Source organism: Hyperoodon ampullatus (assembly GCF_949752795.1).
Source record: "Hyperoodon ampullatus genome assembly, chromosome: 2".
NCBI classification, from domain to species: Eukaryota; Metazoa; Chordata; class Mammalia; order Artiodactyla; family Ziphiidae; genus Hyperoodon; species Hyperoodon ampullatus.
Genome location: NC_136915.1, coordinates 165,878,923 through 165,901,139, shown reverse-complemented (window position 1 = coordinate 165,901,139; position 22,217 = coordinate 165,878,923). Strand labels below are relative to the sequence as shown.

General features: G+C 39.9%; 1 protein-coding gene across 1 annotated transcript; it reads right to left on the bottom strand.

The window, feature by feature from the left end:
* Positions 1-628: 628 nt before the first annotated feature.
* Positions 629-20,571, bottom strand: MRPS14 (mitochondrial ribosomal protein S14). The gene is made up of 3 exons (XM_079697110.1): positions 20,517-20,571; positions 6,313-6,471; positions 629-1,073 (listed from the first exon to the last, which is right to left on the bottom strand). Exons 1-3 carry the CDS (start codon positions 20,559-20,561, stop codon positions 891-893), a joined length of 387 nt encoding a protein of 128 aa, XP_079553236.1. The 5' UTR covers positions 20,562-20,571; the 3' UTR covers positions 629-890.
* Between the last annotated feature and the right edge of the window lie 1,646 nt (positions 20,572-22,217).

The window sequence follows — 22,217 nt, the reverse complement described above, 5'->3', positions numbered from 1 at the left end:
AAACAACCTCATCCCTTGCCTCCTGATTTAAATTCAGGTGTCAGCTCCAGGAATACCTTCCAGATGGATGTTAGGTAGGTGCATCCATACCACCCTGTGTACATTTTATCACTGGGCTGATGACACTATTGAGTTACCACACGAGACAACACTTTGCTATCTTTATTCATTTCTGTTACAGATGAAATAAATATGAATATAGAGAATATATACCATTCTAGCAAAACTCATCCTCTTTGAACAGATTTTCAGGGCTTAAAGAGACATATATTGTTCTAAGGGCCCTTGAAGATGGAAAAAGAAAACAATTAGTGGTTCTGTTTTTGTTCAGCCATCACATAAAGAAGTTGAGCATTAGTTAGATAATCCAGAGCATCAGCTTTACCTTCCAATGTACTGTCTGTCGAACAATCAACTAAAAGTAAAGTGAGCTGTGCAGGTCAGGGTAGCCATCCCAGGATTAAAAACTGCAATAGATGAGCAATGACATGTATGTCAATAAGTTGAATTAACAAGAAGATAATACTGCTGTATGAAATAATGCTCTTAAAGTACAGGAACACTTACATGTTGCTAAAAGATAAACATGATCGAAAAGACAACTATACAGACCATATTTCCACAGAAATATTTTTTATTACTCTACTCTTCACACTATGCTTGGGAACAGTAATTTATTAGGTCCAAGAGAAAAGATAATTCACTGACAGAATGAAACTTCCAAATTTTTTCATTTAAAATTTAAAAGTAATTTAACTATAGACAGCATCAGGTGGAGAAGACCTTTATCCTGGACCCCCATAAAAACGAGGTTTTTGTCTACTAGAGAAGTCTCTTCTTGCCAGAACTGGTTTTCCTGTAAGCTCAGTAGGTTCTGGAGCTGATTATTATTACCACATTGCTCGCTGCACCCCAGACAGTTGCCCATGGTCGGCTAAGTGACGGAAGACGATACGACTAAGCCTCCAGCGCCGCTTTACACCTCGTGGACGGGATGTCATAACACACCGATTTCTGATTCTAACGGGACAGCTATCCCGGGGAAGGGCAGCAATTTCTTCATCAGCCACTTCCTAAGGGAAGTCACAACATTATTTACACAGATCACATGCATTTACTTATTCTGGATGATTAGTCAATGCTCAGAGGAAGAGAACAAAGGGCTAGATTAATTAATGGAGCCAAGCTTGGCAAAAGAACCCTGGACACCATAGTGAACTTTAAGCTCTGAGTAGAGACAAACAGATCAGAAAAATGACAGAAATGTTTGACATACAATGTAATTTTTCAAAATTTAATTGAAACAACGTAGATACACAAGAATCCACAAACCGTAAGTGTAAAAGCTCAACAAGTTTTCACAAACAGAACATAGCTGTGTAACCAGCAACTAGATTAAGAAAAATTATCCGCACCCCAAGCCTTCCCTCTGCCTCCTTTCGGTCACTGACCTCCTGGCTAAGAGCTAACCTGGTTACTAACACCACAGATGAATTTTTCTTGTTTTGATTTTATATAAATGTAACCATGGAGTATAATAAAAACTATTCTTTTTTATTCATTTCTGTTTGGCTTCCTTCACTCAATAAAATGTTTGTGAGAGTCTTCATACTGGTTCATGTGTTGTAATTTGTTCATTCTCATTGGTGCTAATTTTTGTTGTGTGAATATGCCATAATTCATTTATCCATTGTACAGCTGATGGACATCCAGGTAGTTTCTAGTCTTGAACTATTACAAATAGAGCTGCTATAGACATTCTCATTTCTTTTTTGGAAAATATATGAGTGCATTTCTGTTGTCTCCGCAAACGATTTTTTCCCAGCTTTACTGAGGTATAATTGACATATAATACTGTATAAGTTTAAGGTGTACAATGTGATGTTTTGATGCATGTATATACTGTGAAAAATAATTACCACAATAAGGTTAGTTAACACCTCCATCACCCCACATAATTACTTTTTTGTGTGCGTGAGAACACTTAAGATTTACTCTTTTAGCAACTTTCAAGTATATAATATGGTATTGTTAACTGTAGTCACCATGTTGTACCTATTCAACCCCAGGACTTATTTACCTTAAAACTGGAAGTCTGTACCCTTTGGCCACCATCTCCCCATTTTCCCCAGTCCCCAGCCTCTGGTAACCACCATTCTACTCTGTTTCTATGAATTTGTTATTTTAGATAACACATGTAAGAGAGATCATACAGTATTTGTCTTTTTCTGACTTACTTCACTTAGCATAATGCCCTCAAGGTATATCCACGTTATTGCAAAGGGCAGGATTTCCTTCTATTTTATGGCTAAATAGTATCGTACTCTGTGTCTGTGTATGAATCACATTGAGTGTCACATTCATCTGTTGATGGACATTCAAGTGGTTTCCATGTCTTGGCTATTGTGAATAATGCTGGAGTGAACACAGGGGTGCAGATATCACTTCTATTTCTATCTAGTGATTTCATTTCCTTCAAATTTATACTGAGAAATGGAATTCCTGGATCATACATGGTAGTTCTATTTTTAATTTTTTGAGGAACCTCCATACTGTTTTCCATAGTGGCTCCACCAATTTACATTCTCACCAACAGTGCACAAGGGTTCTCTTTTCCACATCCTTGCCAAAACTTATCTCTTGTCTTTTGGATAGTAGCCATTCTGACAGGTGTGAGGTGATAGCTCTTTGTGTTTTCATTTGCATTTCCCTGATAAGTGATGTTGAGCATCTTTTCATGTACCTGTTGGCCATTTTTATGTCTTTTTTAGAAAAACGTCTATTCAGGTTCTCTGCCAATTTTTTAATCAAAAAAAAATTTGAGGGGCTATTGAGTTTATTACTTCCTTACATTTTCAGGGTATTAACCCCTTATCAAGTACATGACTTGCAAATATTTTCTCCCATTTTGTAGGGTGCCTTTTCATGTTGTTGTTTCTTTTAGTGTGATGCAGTCTACTTGCTTATTTTTGCTTTTGTTGCTTGCACCTTTGGTGTCACACCTAAAAAATCACTGCAAAGACAAATGGCAAAGACCTTTTTTACCCTTTGTTTTCTTCTAGCAGTTTTACACTTTCAGGTCTGTCCTTTAAGTCTTTAACCCATTTCAAGTTAATTTTTGTGAGTGGGGTAAGATAGGGGTCCAATTTCATTCTTTCACATGTGAATATAGTCTCCCCAACACCATTTATGGAGAAACTATCCAATACCCACTGAGTATTTTTGGCTCCCTTGTCAAATATTTGTTGACTACGTATCTGTGGCTTTATTTCTGGGTTCTTGATTCTGTTCCATTGGTCTATGTGTCTGTTTTTATGCCAATACCATACAATTTTGAATATTACAGCTTTTAAATCAGGAAATGTGATACCTCCAGTTTTTTTTTTGTTTGTTTTTCTTTCTTGGGATTGCTTTGACTATTCAAGGGTCTTTTGTAGTTCCATGCAAGTTTTAAGATTATTTTTTCTATTTCTGCTTCTTCAATTTCTTTCATCAGTGCATATAGTTTTCAGTGTATAAATCTTTCACCTTCTTAAATTTATTTCTAGGTTTATTATTAGTTTTGACGCTATTGTAAATGGGATTGTTTTATTTTTGTCAGTGTGTAGAAACACAACTAAATTTTGTAGGTTGATTTGGTAACCTGCAACTTTACTCAATTTATGGATTAGTTCTAACAGTTTTTTGGTGGAGTCTTTAGGGTTTTCTATGTATAATATCATGTTGTCTGCAAATAGAGAGAATTTTACTTCTTCCTTCCTGATTAGATGCCTTCTATCTCTTTTTCTTGCCTGATAGCTCTGGCTAGGCCTTCTAGTACTCTGTTGAACAGAAGTGGCAAGAGTAGGCATCCTTGTCTTGTTCCTGATCTTAGAGGAAAAGCTGTTGAATTTGGTTTGCTAGTATTTTGTTGAGAATTTTTACATCTCTATTCATCAGGGATACTGACCTGTAGTTTTCTTCTTGTAGTGTCCTGATCTGGCTTTGGTATCAGGGCAATGCTGGGCTCGTAAAATGACTTTGGGAATGTTTCCCTCTTCTTCAATTTTTTGGAAGAGTTTGAGAAGGATTGGAACTAATTCCCCTTTAAATGTTTGGCAGAATTCACTCATGAAGGCACACAGTCCTGGGCTTTTCTTAGTAGGTTTTTGATTACTGATTCAATCTCCTTACTCATTATTGGTCACTTCAGATTTTCTAGTTATTCATGATTGTCTTGATAGGTTATATGTTTCTAGGAATTTATCCATTTCTTCTAGGCTAGCCAATTTGTTGGCATACAATTGCTCTCATCAGTCTCTTATGATTCTCTGTATTTATTTGGTATCAGTTGTAATGTTTCCTCTTTCATTGCTGATTTTACTGGAGTCTTCTCTCTTCTTTACTAGGTTAGTCTAGCTAAAGGCTCATCAATTTTATCTTTTCAAAAAACCAGCTCTTAGTTTCACAGATCTTTACTGTTTTTCCAGTTTCTATTTTCATTTATTTCTGCTCTGATCTTTGTTTCTGCTAACTTTGGGCTTACCTGTTCTTCTTTTTCTAGTTCCTTAAGGTGTAAGTTAGGTTATTTCCCATAAGATTTTTGAATCATAAAAGTCTGAAACCTCTGGACTGAACATCAAGTAGGAAGAAAATGTGGTTGAGGTGAAGTTGAAGAAGAAGGAAGGGCAGGAGCCCACAGAACCTTGACACCTAAAGACTCTGTCGGCTGGAGATGCAAAGACGAGAGATCAAGTGAGATTTACATTTTTAAAAGATGATTTGCAATGTAGGGAAATAAATATGGTAAGGGCAAAAATGGTTCAGGGGAGAAAAACACAGATTACTGCAGTAGTTAGCACTAAGGTTTTGTCAGTACAGATTTATTCTTATGTATGTGGTTAAAGTATGTGTATTATTGTGCGTGTGTGTGCATGTGTGTGTGTGTGTGTGATTGACCCTGTACTAGACTATGATGGAAGCAAAACAATTACTCTAACATATTAAAAGTACATAAATGAGAAAATGTATATGAAAGCCACTAAATTTATATCAACTATTAAGCATTAAGAGTAGTTCCTGATCTCCAAAAGCTTATGCATGTGCTGCTATTAAGAAATACTGGGAGAATTATATAAAACAACATGATTAAGTCAATGAATGGTAGATAGTAAATGCTATAGAGACAGGAGAAATGATTGGGCTGGCAGACTGAAGTAAAGTTTCATGGAGACAGAACTTGAAGAATACCTACAAATTGTTTACATATGTGTGAATGTAAAGATTTAAGGCAGTGTACAAATGAGGAAACTGGGCAAAGGGAAAATGAAACAAAAGAGCATTCTGTGAGAGCCTGTAAGTTTGTTAGCACTGGGGCATAAATTTGACTTGTAAGCTAGTTGGCAGGCAACATAGTGCCATGATCAGTTCCCATGATTCACAGAGTCTCTGCACAGCTATTGCTGGTTCTCATACCACAGACTCTTCTGGGGATCTTCATACATTTGTCCTCCACAACATCTTAAGCTGAGTTTCTCAGGAGCCACTTCTTATTACTCCCTAAATATAGGCAAGTAGCTTAATGTCACTACAGTAAAAGCCATAACAGAATGGTCCAGGGCACTCAGTTTTCTGCTTCTCTGGCTTAATTTAGACAAGATTTAAAAAGAATCCACAGTAATGAGGGGCCTGTATATTATTCTCCAAATTTATATAAATGAAATATTATTTACTCTGAGCTTTTGATAAGTTTAATGGCCTTGAATTTGAGTTATACTCTCTGATAAGACTCTTGAATGCAGGTATTTTATGTCACCAGTTAGGCAGGACTTATGATTCAGGGAGTCAAACAGAGTTGACATTCTCTTATTCAAGTTAAAGAGTGTGACAAGAAAGTAAACCTAAATGGAAGGCCACCTCATGGGCAGAGGAATTCAGAGAAGCAGGCTTAGGGATGGCCCTGGATAAGGAACTGTGTAGGCCATGTGCTGGGCACCTGGCCCCATGCATTGGCAAAGACTCCCAATGCCTTGAGAGTTGAATGATTGGGATGATTGGAGAAATAACTATCCAATTTCTGTGTGGTTACCATGCATCAGTACTTTCTAAGCAGCACCTAATGAAATGGTTAAAGAGCTAGTTAAGAATGAATAGTTCTTTTTTAATTTGAAACTCATCAAAAACAGTTACAAGTGTATTTCTTTACGTTGATTGAAAAAAATCTGATTATATTCTCCAGAAAGTATATTGATATTAAGTCATAACAAACAGTATTAAAAGTGATCTGATTTGAGTTAATGATTTTATGGTAGATACTCATGTTACTTAGCTAACCTGAAGGTCTTTTGGCAGAACGGTATTCTTCCTGAGAGAATTGATCCGAAGCCTCTCATCTGCATACTCATAGGCCATTTTTCTTCTCTTCACATCACGCAACATTTTCCAGTCTACGTAGTAACTTCGAACTTGGCCTGAAGCTGATGAAGGAACCACCTAAGAGACAGAGAGAAGGAACAAGTGAAGGACAGTCAGACCCAGACTCTGCCAGTTTCTCCATCCTGTGATCCTCTTTTAGTCACTATTTATGACCTTTTATCCCCCAAGTAATTATGGATAACTTTAATAATTTAAAATAATAGACTTCTTAATTCAGAACAAATAACTTCTGTGGTAATTAATACAATGCCAATAACGTGGGTTGGAAAGTGAAAATTTTTCTGAGATCTTTAATATAATTGTTTTACCTTTACTTAGGTTAATAAATATATGGTTCAAAAGTCAAAAAAGTATAGAAAGGGGGAGGAGACCCAGATGGTGGAGTAGAGAGACATGGAGCTCACCTGCTCCCACAAATACATCAAAGATACATCTACACATGGAACAATCCATACGTGATATCTACTGAAAGCTTGCGCAAGATCTCAGACAACCAAAGCTGCAAGAAGGATTTCCAAGAAGGGAAAAGGGAGAAGAGAAACGGGGATGGGACCTGCACCCTTGGGAGGGAGCTGTGAAAGACGAAAGGTTCCCTCACCCTGGGGACCTCCTTCACTGGCTGGGAGGTCTGCTGGGACAGATAGGGAGCTTCAGAGGCTCAAAAGCAGAGTGCAGGAGCTGGTCTGCTGCCCCACAGGGTAGAGAGACCAGCACAGACAGTCTTTGCCACATTGCCACACTTTCTAGTCTGAGGCGCAACTGCTAGTGTGCATAGCGACTGGGTGTTGAAACTCAGGCTTCAGCAGACATACCTGGGGAGATGACTCGGTTTGGCTGTGTGAAGACAGCTCAAAGGGCCTGGAGTATGGCCCAAGCCACAACTGGGGGTGTGCACAGGATGGAGCATAGGGCTGCCATAGGAGCCCCACTGTCAACATGGGAAGGGAGGGGCATGGGTCCACTATAGCAGCCTCAATATCAGCATGCTCACAGCAGGGCACAGCTCCAACTGCAGCGGGTTTTGCAAACTTTGTGGGCATGCACACATGGAGATGGCACTGAATACTGAGGTGATCACTGGCACTCCTGCTTTAGGTGTGGGGCTGCAGCTCCAGAGGACTTTCTCGCCCATGGTTTTGTGAGGGTTTCTCACCCATACCTAATCTCCAAGCCGATTCCAAGCACTCCTACAGCAGATGCAGCCCCCGAGGGCAGTGCCAGCAACAGTGATCTTTGTGGGTGTGCACACCAGGTGGCAGGCAGTGTCAGAGTTGCACATCACAGCAAACAGCTCCTGAGGAGGAACACACAGGGGCTCCTTTCCCAGAGGGAGTGCTCTAGTCCTGCCTACCTCACAGTGAAGCTTAGAATCGGATCTAGGGGCTTCCACTCCAACAAATGGGGAGCAGACTCTACCCCTGACAGGGCTGTAACAATCACAGAGAAAAGAGGAGGCCCTGCCCAACATCCAGTGCAGGCTCCAGTCAACACAATATCAAACACACCACCTATATCAAGGAGACAAGGGCCAGTACACCCTGAGGAAACACACAGCAAGCCAAAAACAGCCCTCGCACCAAAAATACTGGACTCATACAGTCTACACAGGGTCACTCCCAGATAAAAACAGCCCTTCAAAACCACAGTAGACAACTGTTTTCCCTAAATTCAGAGTAAGAGGGGCTTCCCTGCTGGCACAGTGGTTAACAATATGCCTGACAATGCAGGGGATACAGGTTCGAGCCCTGGTCCGGGAAGATCCCACATGCCATGGAGCAACTAAGCCCGTGTGCCACAACTACTGAGACTGTGCTCTAGAGTCCGTGAGCCACAACTACTGAGCCTGTGTGCCACAACTACTGAAGCCTGTGCACCTAGAGCCCGTGCTCCGCAACAAGAGAAGCCACTGCAATGAGAAGCCCATGCATCACAATGAAGAGTAGCCCCGCTTGCTGCAACAAAGAAAGCCCACATGCAACGAAGACCCAATACAGCCAAAAACAGAATATAAATAAATAAATTTAATACTTAAAAAAATAAATTCAGAATAAGAGAAATATAAGTAAAATGAAAAAGCAGAAGAATTACTCCCAATTAAAAGAACAGGTGAAATCCCCTGAAAGAACAAGCAATGAAACAGACCTCTCCAGTCTACATGACCCCAAGTCCAAAAAGGAAGTAATAAAAATGCTGAAGGGAGAGCAGCCAAGATGGCAGAGAAGGACCCGAAGCACACCTCCTCTCATGAGCACACGAAAATCAGAACAATCTGCAGAACCATTGTTAAAAAGGACTGAAACTTAGCAGAAAAGATTCTCTACATCTAAATACATAAAGATGGAACCACAATGAGATGGGTATGAGGGGCACACTCATGATATAATCAAATCCCATACTCCCAGGTGTGCAACCCACAAACTAGAGAATAATTATATTGCAGAAGTTCTCCCATAGAAGTGAGAGTTCTGAGCCTGTCAGACTCCACCCCCAGCCCAGGGGTCTGGCATGGGGAAGAGGAGACCCCAGAGCATTTGGCTTTGAAGGCTAGCAGGGCTTGATTGCAAGAGTTCCACAGGAATGGGAGAAATAGAGACTTCACTCTCAAAGTGCGCACACAAAATCTCACATGCACTGGACCAAGGGCAAAAGCAGTAATCTGATAGAAGCCTGGGCCAGACCTACCTGCTGGTCTTGGAGGGTCTCCTGGGGAGGTGGCTGTGGCCCACCCTGGGGACACAGACTCTGGTGCCTGATATATCAGGGAGCATTCATCTGCATGTGTGAGCTCTTGTGGAGGCTGACATTTTGGCACAAAGACCTGGCCCCACCCAGCAGTCCATAGGCTCAAGTGCTGAGAGACATTGAGGCAAACAACACAATGGGCAGGGACACAGTCAAACCCATCAGCAGACAGGCTACCTAAAGACTTCCTGAGCTCACAGCCTCCTCTAGATACGCCCCTAGACATGGTCCTGTCCATCAGAGGACCAAGACCCAGTTCTACCTACCAGGGGACAGGCACCAGCCCCTCCCACCAAGAAGCCTGCACAAGCCTCTACACCAGGCTCACCTACCAGGGGGCAGTCACTAGAAACAAGAAAACTACAGTTCCGCAGCCTGCAGAGTGAGTCCACAAACACAGGCCAGACACTACCCTGGGACCAGCTGGCCCCTGGTCCTTGAGGGATGAGAGAGGAGTGCACTGCTGGGACACAAATGACGTTTCCTACAGAGGGCCAGTTTTCCAAGATGGAGGACTGAAACCAACCTACCACATACATAAAAACACAAATAGCAATTTACATAAAATGAGGCAACAGAGGAATATGTTTCACATGAATAAACAAGATAAAACCCCAGAAGAACAACTAAGTCACATGGAGATAGGCAATCCACCCAAGAAAGAGTTCAGAGTAATGATCGTAAAGACGATCAAAAAACTTGGGAGGAGAATAGATGCACAGAGCAAGAAATCAGAAGTTTTAAAAAAAGAATTAGAAAATATAAAGAATATAAAGAACTAAAGAAAACAATAACTGATATGAAAAATACACTAGAAGGAATCTATAGTAGACTAAATGATTCAGAAGGATGGATCAGTGAGCTGGAAGACAGAGGTAGTGGAAATCACTGCCACTAAACAGAAAGAAGAAAAAACAATGAAATGAGGACAGCTTAAGAAACCTCTGGGATAACATCAAGCACATTAATACTGGCATTTTAGGGATCCCAGAAGGAGAGAGAAAGGGTCTGGGAAAATAATTGAACAGATAATAGCTGAAAACTGCCCTAACCTGGGGAAGGAAACAGTCACCCAAGTACAGGAAGTGCAGAGAGTCCCATACAGGATTAACCCACAGAGGAATACACCACAATGCATTGTAAGAAAGATGACAAAAGTTAAATATAAAGAGAACTATTAAAAGCAACAAGGGAAAAGCAACAAATAACACACAAGGGAACTCCGATAAGGCTATCAGCTGATTTTTCAGCAGAAACTATAGGCTAAAAGGGAGTGGCATGGTATACTTAAAGTGACGAAAGAGAAAAACCTACAACCAAGAATACTCTACCCAGCAAGGCTCTCATTCAGATTTCATGGAGAAATCAAAAGCTTTACACACAAGCAAGAGCTAAAAGAATTCAGCACCACCAAACCAGCTTTACAGCACCTGCTAAAGGAACTTCATTAGGCAGAAATGAAAAGGCCACAACTAGAAACAAGCAAATTACAAAATGGAAAAGCTCATTGATAAAGGCAAACATACAATAAAGGTAGAAAATCATCCATGCACAAAGCTAGTAGGGAGGTTAAAAGACTAAAGTAGTAAAATCATTTGTAACCACAGTAAGCAGTTAAGCGATACACAAAACAATCAGACGTAAACTGTAAAATCAAAAACAGTAATAGTGAGGAAAGGAGACTACAAATGCAGTGTATCTAAAATGCATTAGAAATTAAGAGATGAGCAACTTGAAACAAGCATGTATAAATATAAACTCCTATACAAAAACCTCATGGTAACTGCAAAATAAAAATCTATGATAGATACAGACACAAAAAAGAAAAAGGAATCCAAACATACCACTAAAAATAGTCATCAAATCACAACACAGGAGAACAGGAGAAAAAAGGGCAAAAAAAGACCTACAAAAACAAATCCAAAGCAATTAACAAAATAGTAATAGGAACATACATATTGATAATTACCTTAAATGTAAACAGACCAAATGCTCCAACCAAAAGACACAGACTAACTAAATGTATACAAAAACAGGACCAGTATATTTGCTGCCTACAAGAGACACACTTCAGATCTAAAGACGCATACACACTGAAAGTGAGGGAATGGAAAAAGGTACTCCATGCAAATGCAAATCAAAAGAAAGCCAGAACAGTAATATTTATATCAGACAAAATAGACTTTAAAAAAAAAAGACGGTTACAAGAGACAAAGAAGGACACTACATAATGATTAAAGGATCAATACAAGAATATATAATAATTTTAGTGGGGGACTTTAACACCCCACTTACATCAATGGACAGATCATCCAGACAGAAAATCAATAAGGAAACACAGGCCTTAAATGACACATTAGACTAGATGGACTTAACTGATATTTATAGAGCATTCCATCTGAAAGCAGCAGAACACACATTCTTTTCAAGTACACATGGAACATTCTCCAGGATAGATCACATGCTGGGCAACAAAGCAAACCCTGGTAAATTTAAGAAAACTGAAATCATATCAAGCATCTTTTCTGACCACAACACTATGAGGATAGAATTCGATTACAAGAAAAAGACTGCAAAAACACAAACACATGGAGGTTAAACAATATGCTACTAAACAATCAATGGATCACTGAAGAAGTCAAAGAGGAAATCAAAAAATACCTGGAGACAAATGAAAATGAAAACACAACAATCCAAAATCTATGGGACACAGCAAAAGCAGTTCTTAGAGGGAAGTTTACAGAGATGCAAGGAAACAAGAAAAATCTCAAATAAACAGCCCAACCTTACACCTAAAGCAACTAGAGAAAGAAGAACAAAACCCAAAGTTAGTAGAAGGAAAGAAATCATAAAGATCAGAGCAGAAATGAAATAGAGACTAAAAAAATAGGAATGACAAGGAAACTAAAAGCTAGTTCTTTGAAAAGATAAACAAAATTGATAAACCTTTACCAGACTCATCAAGAAAAAAAGGGAGCAGTCCCAAATCAATAAAATAGAAATAAAAAAAGAGAAGTTACAACTGCCACCACAGAAATACAAAGAATCATAAGAGACTACTTTGAGCAACTATATACCAATAAAATGGACAATCTAGAAGAAATGGACAAATCCTTAGAAAGGTACAATCTTGCAAGACTGAACCAGGAAGAAATAGAAAATATGAACAGACCAATTATAAGTAGTGAAATTGGGTTGGTAATTTAAAAACTCCCAACAAGCCAAAGTCCAGGACCAGACGGCTTCACAGGTGAATTCTACCGAACATTTAGATAAGAGTTAACAACTATCCTTGTGAAACTATTCCTAAAAATGGCAGAGGAAGGAACACTTCTGAACTCATTCTATGATACCACCATCACCCTGATACCAAAACTAGACAAAGAACCCACACAAAAATAGAAAAGTACAGGCCAATATCACTGATGAACACAGATTCAAAAATCAACTAAATATTAGCAAACCAAATCCAACGATAGGTTAAAAGGATCATATACCATGATCAAGTGGGATTTATCCCAGGGATGCAAGGATTTTTCAATAACTGCAAATCAATCAGTGTGATACACCACATTAACACATTGAAGAATAAAAAGCATATGATCATCTCAATAGTTGCAGAAAAAGCTTTTGATAAAATTCAACATCCATTTATGATAAAAACTCTCCAGAAAGTGGGCACAGAGGGAACCTACCTTAACATAAGGGCCATATATTACAAACCCACAGCTAACATCATACTCAATGGTGAAAAGCTGAAAGCATTTCCTCTAAGATTAGGAACAAGACAAGGATGGCCACTCGTGCCACTTTTATTCAACATAGTTTTGGAAATCCTAGCCACAGCAATCAGAGACAAAAAGAAATTAAAGGAATCCAAAATGGAAAAGAAGAAATAAAACTGTTGCTGTTTGCAGATGACACTATACACAGAAAATCCTAAAGACGCCACAAGAAAGCTACTAGAGCTCGTCAACGAATTTGATAAAGTTGCAGGATACAAAATTAATACACAGAAATCTGTTGCATTTCTATACACAAACAATGGAATATCAGAATGAAAAATTGAGGAAACAATTTATATTGTTATATGAACAATATAAACAATTTATATTATTAACAATAATATAAACAATTTTTTTAATTTAGAGAATACTTTATTAGTTTCTGTAATCAAACCCATGAAGACCTTACACATTTAGTACAGTGTGTTACCCCTGTACAAATGGAAAAAATTATGTTTAATGTTTCTAGACCAATATGGCTGTTGATTTCTGTACAATGCCAACCCAACACGGTACAACTGGGATACTTCTCCAAAGTTGACGGCACAGCTAAAGTTTCCCATCAAAAGAATAAACTACCTATGAATAAACCTACCTAAGGAGGCAAAAAACCTGTACTGCAAAAACTGTAAGACACTGATGAGAAACACTGAACATGGCACAAACAGATGGAAAGATATACTATGTTCTTGGGTTGGAAGAATCAATATTGTTAAAATGACCACACTACCCAAGGCAATCTACAGATTCAGTGCAATCCAATGGCAATAGATAGAAATCAACCACAAGAAAAAGACAAGTGTAATCCAATGGCGTATCAAATTACCAATGGCATTTTTCACAGAACTAGAACAATGTTTAAATTTATACGGAAACAGAAAAGACCCCAAAAAGCCAAAACAATCTTGAGAAAGAAGAATGGTACTGGAGGAATCACCTTTCTTGACTTCAGACAATACTACAAAGTTACAGAAATCAATACAGTATGGTAGTGGAACAAAAACAGACACATAGATTAATGGAACAGGATAGAAAGCCTAGAAATAAACCCACACACCTATGGTCAATTAATCTATGACAAAGGAGGCAAGAATATACAATGGAGAAAAGACAGTCTCTTCATTAAAAGGTCCTGGAAGAACTGTACAATTATGTGCAAAAGAATGAAATTAGAACACAATAGATAAAAATAAACTCAAAATGGATTAAAGACCTAAATGTAAGACTAGATACTATAAAACTCCTAGAAGAAAACATAGGCAGAACACTCTTTGACATAAATTGCAACAATATGTTTTTGGGTCCACCTCCTAGCGTAATGGAAATAAAAACAAAAATAAACAAATGGGACCCAGTTAAACCAAGATGTTGCACGGCAAAGGAAATCATAAAGCAAAAAGAAAACCAACCAACTAGGAGAAAATATTTGCAAACAATACTTCTGACAAGGAATTAATTTCCAAAATATACAAACAGCTCACACAGTTTAATATAAAAAAAAAAACCCAATCAAAAAATGGACAGAAGACCTAAATAGTCCTAAATAGACATTTCTCCAAAAAAGACATACAGATGGCCAACAAGCATATGAAAAGATGTTCGATATTGCTAATTATTAGAGAAATGCAAATCAAAACTACAATGAGGTATCACTTCACACAGGTCGGAATGGACACCATCAAAAAGTCTACAAATAACAAATGCTGGAGAGGTTGTGAGGAAAGGGAACCCTCCTACACTTTGGTGGGAATATAAATTGGTGCAGCCACTATGGGAAACAGTACAGAGGTTCCTCAAGAAACTGAAAATACAGTTACCATATGATCCTGCAATCCCAGTCCTGGGCATATATCTGGAAAAAAACTCTAATTAGAAAAGATACATGAACACCAATGTTCATAACAGCACTATTTACAATAGCCAAGACATGGAAGCAACCCAAGTGTCCATCAATAGGTGAATGGATAAAGAAGATGAAATATTACTCAGCCATAAAAAAGAAAGAAATAATGCCATTTGCAGCAACATGGATGGACCCAGAGATTATCATACTAAGTGAAGCAAGTCAGACAGAGAAAGACAAATATAACTTATATGTGGAATCTAGAAAATAGTACAAATGAACTTATTTACAAATCAGAAACAGACACAGAAAACAAACTTATGGTTACCAAAAGGGATAACAGGACGGGAGGAAGGAGAGGTAGATAAATCAGGAATATAGGATTAACAGATACACATTAGCATATATAAAACAGATAAACAGGATTTACAGTATAGCACAGGGAAATATATTCAATATCTTGTAATAACCTATAATGGAAAAGAATCGAAAATATATATATAAAACACACCAAATATAACCAAATCACTTTGCTGAAATCAACTATAGTTCAATAAAAAAATAAAATTTTAAAAAAGTATAGACATACAGTGGATTCACCCTCCCACCTCGTCCCTCACCAGCCGAGTGACCACACCCCCACCTCCAGAGGTATCCAGTTACTAGTTTCTTATGCAGCCTTCCAGAGATTTTTGTCTGTAAAATACATGTACACACGCCCACTCCCATGTTTCTTCCCCTACACCCTTTTTTCACATTTAACAATACATCTTGGAGATCTATCCATATCCATATGCCAAAAAGCTTCCACGTTGTTTTAGGTCACATAATATTCCACTATATGGATGTGACCAGGTTCAGGAGACACTACCTCAAAATATGGCTCCTTTGGCATACTGACTATTTCAAGCAAATGGAATTTGAGAAACAGCAGGTGCAAGAAGGACTTTCTGACCTTCCCCTGAAACAGGTCATAAGACCCTTATGTGAGAGGTGCCCTCCCTATAGCCAGGGTATGAAAGAAGCATCTTTATCTCTGAAGCCGGAGGGACACTGAGAAGAATCTGAATAACAGGCCTTGCTAAGTTTCCCTTAGTTTTCTACACTTAGCCCATACCATTTGTCTTATCACATTTCCCCATGACTTTCCAGGCTTCATCAAACCTAGCACAAAACCACTCAGGTTTAACTTCCTTGGGTCTTCATTTCCCTATGAAACTTCCCGTGTCGGGTAAAACTTACAAATTTGTATGCTTTTCTCTTGTTACAAGGGCCCCAGCTGAGAACTTAGAAGAAGATAAAGCAGTTACTTTTTCCTCCCCACAGATGCATCATGATTTATTATCCTGTGACCTACTGGTGGACAGCCAGACCATACCTCACCAGTTATCATTATAAACAATGCTGCAATGAATAATGTCTTATGTAAATCATTTCATATATATTTCTATGTATCAGTAGGATAAATTCTTGGAAGCAGAACTGCTGGGTCAAAGCATTATTTCAAAATGATAATTTGAAATTATCATTGACCTAATATTTCTTAGCATGAGTTGTCCAGTAATAAAATAGTAGGCTCCTCATTGTCACATGTTTACATGGTGAGAGTTTACAATTCTGACTGACAGTACAGGCACAGAGAGTATAGGCCACTAGAAACTCTAGTCTCCCCCAAACCACAGCAAATATTATATGTTCGTTAAATTGCAGCTATAGAAAATAATGATGGTCTCTTATAACTGCTGTTTTAGAAACAAATATACGTACAGCATTATACAGAATATAAAGCTGAAAATGAGAATACTAGATTAGAAAGAAAACGTTTTTTCAATCTATGAACAAAAGATAAACTGAGCATCTTCAATGCTTCAAAGTCTCATGGGGAAATACAACAACTCTAAAATCTGCTTTTTGGAAATAAGACAGCATGAAGGAAATTTCAATATCGATTTGACATGACTGAGTCAAATGAACACGTGGTCACTGTGGCTGGAAATGAGCATCACGGAAAGGAAGGGAGAGACGGTGAAGTTTTTCCAAACCAAAAGAGGAAATGAACAAGATATAGTGGTAAGGTCTGAGGAGATCATTTTGGCTGAAAAAAACAATTCACATTAAGGGTCAATGCAAGGTTTGTTTTTATCTATGAAATTGAAAGTTAAAGAGAATTAGAAAACAAAATTAAACATTTTCCCCCTCAATTCTTTTCCAGACTATTCCTAATCAACATCCTCTCTACCATCTCCTAACAGGTTTCTATTTATTTAAGAAAACAAAACATCTTCCATTCTTTTTGCACAACTTTTTTTCTGACTATAAAAGCAATACACTTAAAATAAACATTTATTGGTCTATTATAGTAATTTCTTCTGTAAACAGTGTATGTCCTTTGCCCACATTTCTATTGTCAGCATTTTCTTACCAGTTGATAACAGTGCTTTATATACTAAGATTGCATTCTGTTCTGTACTTATCCTATCCTGCCCCTCTCTCACCCCTCTTCACCTCCTGTAACTCTTCCATTGGGCCCTCTTCAACTCATGGTCTACCACTGTCGAAATTTTCTAAATCCTCAATTCCTTAACATCTCCTTCAGATGCTTGCTCTAGAGAATCTTGAATCCCAGATAGCTTCCCAGTAGCTCTTTTTTTCTCCCACGAGTGGAAGAAAGCTTCCTTGCTCTTTGCTGCAGCTTCCAGACTGTCCCTCCTTCCTGAAAGGAAGCTTCGGCTCTCGTGCCATTGGGTTATACTCCCACCACCCGTCACGACTGCAGTCATCTACCACAGCCCCCACCATTCCCTTTCGTTTTTCACTCACTGTAAATGCTGGCTCACTGTCGCTCTCTCCAATATTCTTCCTGTCTTAATTCCTGGTGATCTCAACACACATGAAATTACACTGTGATCTCTCCATTCCTCGAACTCTTTTCCTCCAGTGATTTCTGTCCTCCACTCTTCTTTACCTATTCACTTCCATGCCCTAGGTCTGTTTTGTTTTTTGTTTTTGTTTTTTTTTTTTGTGGTACGCGGGCCTCTCACTGTTGTGGCCTCTTCCGCCGCGGAGCACAGGCTCCGGACGTGCAGGCTCAGCGGCCATGGCTCACGGGCCCAGCCGCTCCGCGGCATGTGGGATCTTCCCGGACTGGGGCACGAACCGTGTCCCCTGCATTGGCAGGCAGATTCTTAACCACTGCGCCACCAGGGAAGCCCCAACCCTAGGTCTTTTATTACCAGTAGGTGCAAGCCGTCCATTGTCTCAGCTGTGTGTTATCTCATTCTCTATCACTTCTTTCTAGCTTGTTCCTTCTAACACCTCATAACAGCTCCTCTGAGACTTTTAATCCATTGTTCCTACCAGCTTTTCACTGTCTCTCAGCTTTTGATTTCCTATCTCCCGCTTACCCAGCCTGAATTCCATGGTCCGTAAACACAACGTTGTCTTTCATACACCCTCAACTCCCTGGTCCCTCTCTCACTTCACTGTACTGGCTCTAATTCTTGCCACTATTTTCCCTATCTACTCTTGACTATTTTACACCATCTTGTCTTTCCTCAAATCTCTGACACCTGCTCCCACATCCCCACGTTTAGCTGATGACTTCAATTTCTCTTTAATTACGAAATTAAAAGCACCTGTAATCAGATCTAGAGAACAGACTCCTGGCTGCCAAGGGGGAGGGACAGATGGGGGTTTGGGATTAGCAGATGCAAACTATTATATAAAATGGATAAACAAAAAGGTCCTACTGAATAACACAGGGAACTATATTCAATATCCTATAATAAACCATAATGGAAAAGAATATGAAAAAATATATATGTACAACTGAATCACTTTGCTGTACAGCAGAAATTAACACATTGCAAATCAACTATACTTCAATTAAAATAAATTGTAAAAAAAAGCATCTGTAATCACATGTACTACATTCCATCCTGTTATTAAAGATCTGCTCTGTCCAATACAGTAGCCACTAACCACACACAGCTAGTGAGCACTTGAAATGTAACGAGAGAAACGTAATTCCTAATTTTATTTAATTTCAATTAATTACAAAATTTAAACTGAAGCAAGATAAACATAAACTTTAGTGTTTTGGTAGGACTACATTTTCCATTTAAAAAAAATTTATTTTTTAAAATTTATTTTCGGCTGCATTGGGTCTTCGTTGCGGTGGCTTCTCTTGTTGCAGAGCATGGGCTCTAGGTGCCCAGGCTTCAGGAGTCGTGGCTCGCGGGCTCTACAGCACAGGCTCAATAGTTGTGGTGCATGGGCTTAGTTGCTCTGCGGCATGTGGGATCTTCCCGGACCAGGGCTCGAACCCATGTCCCCTGCGTTGGCAGGCAGATTCTGCACCACCAGTGAAGCTCCTACATTTTCCATTTTAATGGTGGAAAATTTAGCATCCAAACTAAGATGTGCTTTAAGTGTAAAATACAAACCTGATTTTGAAGATCTAGTATGAAAAAAAGAATGTAAATATCTCATACATCACGGGGCTTCCCTGGTGGCGCAGTGGTTGAGAGTCCGCCTGCTGATGCAGGGGACACGGGCTCGTGCCCTGGTCCGGGAAGATCCCACATGCCGAGGAGCGGCTGGGCCCGTGAGCCATGGCCGCTGGGCCTGTGCGTCCGGGGCCTGTGCGTCCGGAGCCTGTGCTCCGCAACGGGAGAGGCCACAACAGTGAGAGGCCCGCGTACCGAAAAAAAAAAAAAAAAAAAAAAAAGGAAATATCTCATACATCACGTTTATAAGATTACATGTTTAAATAATATTTTTGACATACCTAGTTAAATAAAATATTTTAATAAAATTAATTTCATCTGCTTTTTACTTTTTTTAATGTGGCCACTTAGAAACTTTTAAGTTACATATGTGGTTGGCATTTTATTTCTACTGGACAACGCTATTACAGATTAACTATGTTCCTAAGACCAAACAATTGAACACGAAACTCATCACCTCTTGCCTACACAGGGGTACAGCTCCAGCAATTCTTCCCTCTCCTACAGCATCCATTTTCCCCACTTTACAGAATCTTTCCCTTTAACACAAAAACATGCAGTTACTTCTGTCACGTTAAAAAAAATAACACATAACACTCACTCTTAACCCACCTCCTCTCCAGCTATTGACCCATTTTTCTGCTCCCCTTTGCGGCAAAACGTTTTCAAAGGCTTGTCTATATTCGTAGTCTCCAATTTCTTTCCTCCTACTCTGTCGTGAACGCTTTCGCCCCCACCACGCCATCGAAACGGCTATGATCGAGGTCCCAACGATTTCCACTCTGCTAAACCCAACAGGCAATTCTCAGCTCGTCTTTTAATTGACTTTGAGCAGAGCTGCCCACTCCCTGCTCCTGGAGTGCTTCCGGGCCGCCACGCTCTCCTCCCTGCTCTGCTTCTTTCAAGTCTCCTTTGCTCGGCTCTCTTAACATTGAAGGCTCTGGGGCCTCATTCCTCGGACACCTTCTCTCCCCACCTACACTCCTTATAAATTGGAGTCAATCTGTAGCTTTCAATGCCTGTCAGCTCTAAGCTTACGAATACCAAATTTACATCTGCAGCTCGGCCCTCCCCTGAAGGAGGAGGGAGGCCGGAGGAGGGAAGTGGGCAGAGGGAAAACCCTGAGACGGGTCTGCACTGGGCGCTACAGCTGGCAGAATAGTGGGGGACCCCGTGGGTTTGGAGGTTCAGAGGAGAGGGGGAGGAGGGTATAAAGGCCCAGACCTGACGGAGAGTCCGCAGCAGAGAGCCGAGCGTGGAGGCCGCCATGTTGTCCGCCGCAAACGTCAAACCGCCGCAACTTTATTAACGCTGCCGGATATGGCGAAGACACGAGGGGCGGGACCTGGGCCGCAGGGGGCGGGGCGGCAGGAGGGTCTTTAGCGTACCGGAAGGAGGGGTTAGTTAATTGGATGTACGTTCTCGCGGTATTCAACGGAATATAGGCAAATTAACTCTCTGGGAGCGGAGCTGTGGTACTGATAGTGGAGTCTGACGGTCCTTACCTGTTCCTCGTTTCCTGAGCGCTTTACACACCCTCTTAAATTACCTTTGTCCCCACCCAACTCCTTTTTCCACCCTCCCTTACCTACCAGTTCATTGTTACCAATTTCTCTTTCCCCAAATTCTTCTCGCTCAACCTACTTCTCCTGTATCCTCCATTAGTTTAGGATGCTACTTGCCAGAAGCCTACAAGTATGGACAGCTCCTTCTTTGTCCTCCTTCCTGTGGATTTTGCAAATCTCTCCTTCTCTCTGCTATAAAGGTCATAGTGATCATGATGAGAATGGCAATGCTATACTTCCCATTTATATGTCTAGGGTTTAAAATATATATATTTAAAAATATGTATATTGTGTATTGGAGCTTTAGGTGAAAAGCGCTTAAAATATTTTGTTTTTTTTTTTTTCGGGGGCGGGGCTGGGGCGGGGAGCATTGCCATTTAAAAATTGCTGTTTTCAGTCTGTAGTACAGGGTACTTTCAGTTCATCTTCATAGCAAATGTCCTTGGTCTGGAATGAACCCTTTGTGGGACCCCTTTACTTTGTGTGGATGTAAGGCAAGTACCACCCACCTACCATCCTGGTAGAAGAGTATCAAGGAGTATATATTAGCTTGGCAAAGACCTGTATTTTAGATGTGCTGATTGATGAAGTGAGGAGATGCCCCTGTGTGCTATTTGTGTCTACATTATTGGACAGGAGTCTTCTGGGAAGGGAAGCTGAGTGCAGACTCCTTTCTTTAGAGAGAGATTTAAGTTTATTGGAATATGTGTAATGAATTGGGGAGGGACTGATTGAGGCCAGCTGGCAGGAAAGGACAGCATAAGCCCCTGTCATGGTAGAATCAGAAAATTCCTGAACCAGTGTCAGGCAGGCATCTAGTCCTAATTCTAGCCCATGTAATACCTCTGCACAGTTGAGGGTTATCTTCTGCAGTTGTATTCTATTACAAGTTAATCACTAAAGGGATGTTACTATAAGTTTAAATTATATGTAATGGTGCATTTCTGGGAACCCTGCCTTCTAGACAATGAGCATTAAGCTAAAATACCTTTATTTAGCTCACAGGAAACATCCTGACCAGGCCCACCTGTGAATGGCTGCAGGAAGGAAGAAATTAACTCATCCCCTCCAGAGTCTGGCCAGAACCAAGACTTTACCCCCTCCCCTTTTAGTATAAAAGAAGCCTGAATTCTAACTCTGGGAAAGTGGTTCTTCGGGACACTAGTCCACCATTGTCTCTGCCAGCTTTCCGAATAAAGTCACTATTCCTTGTCCCAACAACTTGTCTCTTGATTTATTGGCCTGTCGTGTGGTGGGCAGCATGAGCTTAGACTCGGTAACACAATTAGCTCACAAAGTAGGTGAGTCAGCTTTATACACAGCAGCCTTTTGTTTTCTTTCTGTAAATCTAGTTCTGAAA

Coding starts and splice junctions, on each gene's coding strand:
- MRPS14 (XM_079697110.1), bottom strand. CDS start 20,561: ATGGCGGCCTCCACGCTCGGCTCTCTGCTGCGGACTCTCCGTCAG. Junction 6,472..20,516: donor TGCTGCGGACTCTCCGTCAG/GTCTGGGCCTTT, acceptor TCTGTCTCTTAG/GTGGTTCCTTCATCAGCTTC. Junction 1,074..6,312: donor TTCTGCCAAAAGACCTTCAG/GTTAGCTAAGTA, acceptor GACTTCCCTTAG/GAAGTGGCTGATGAAGAAAT.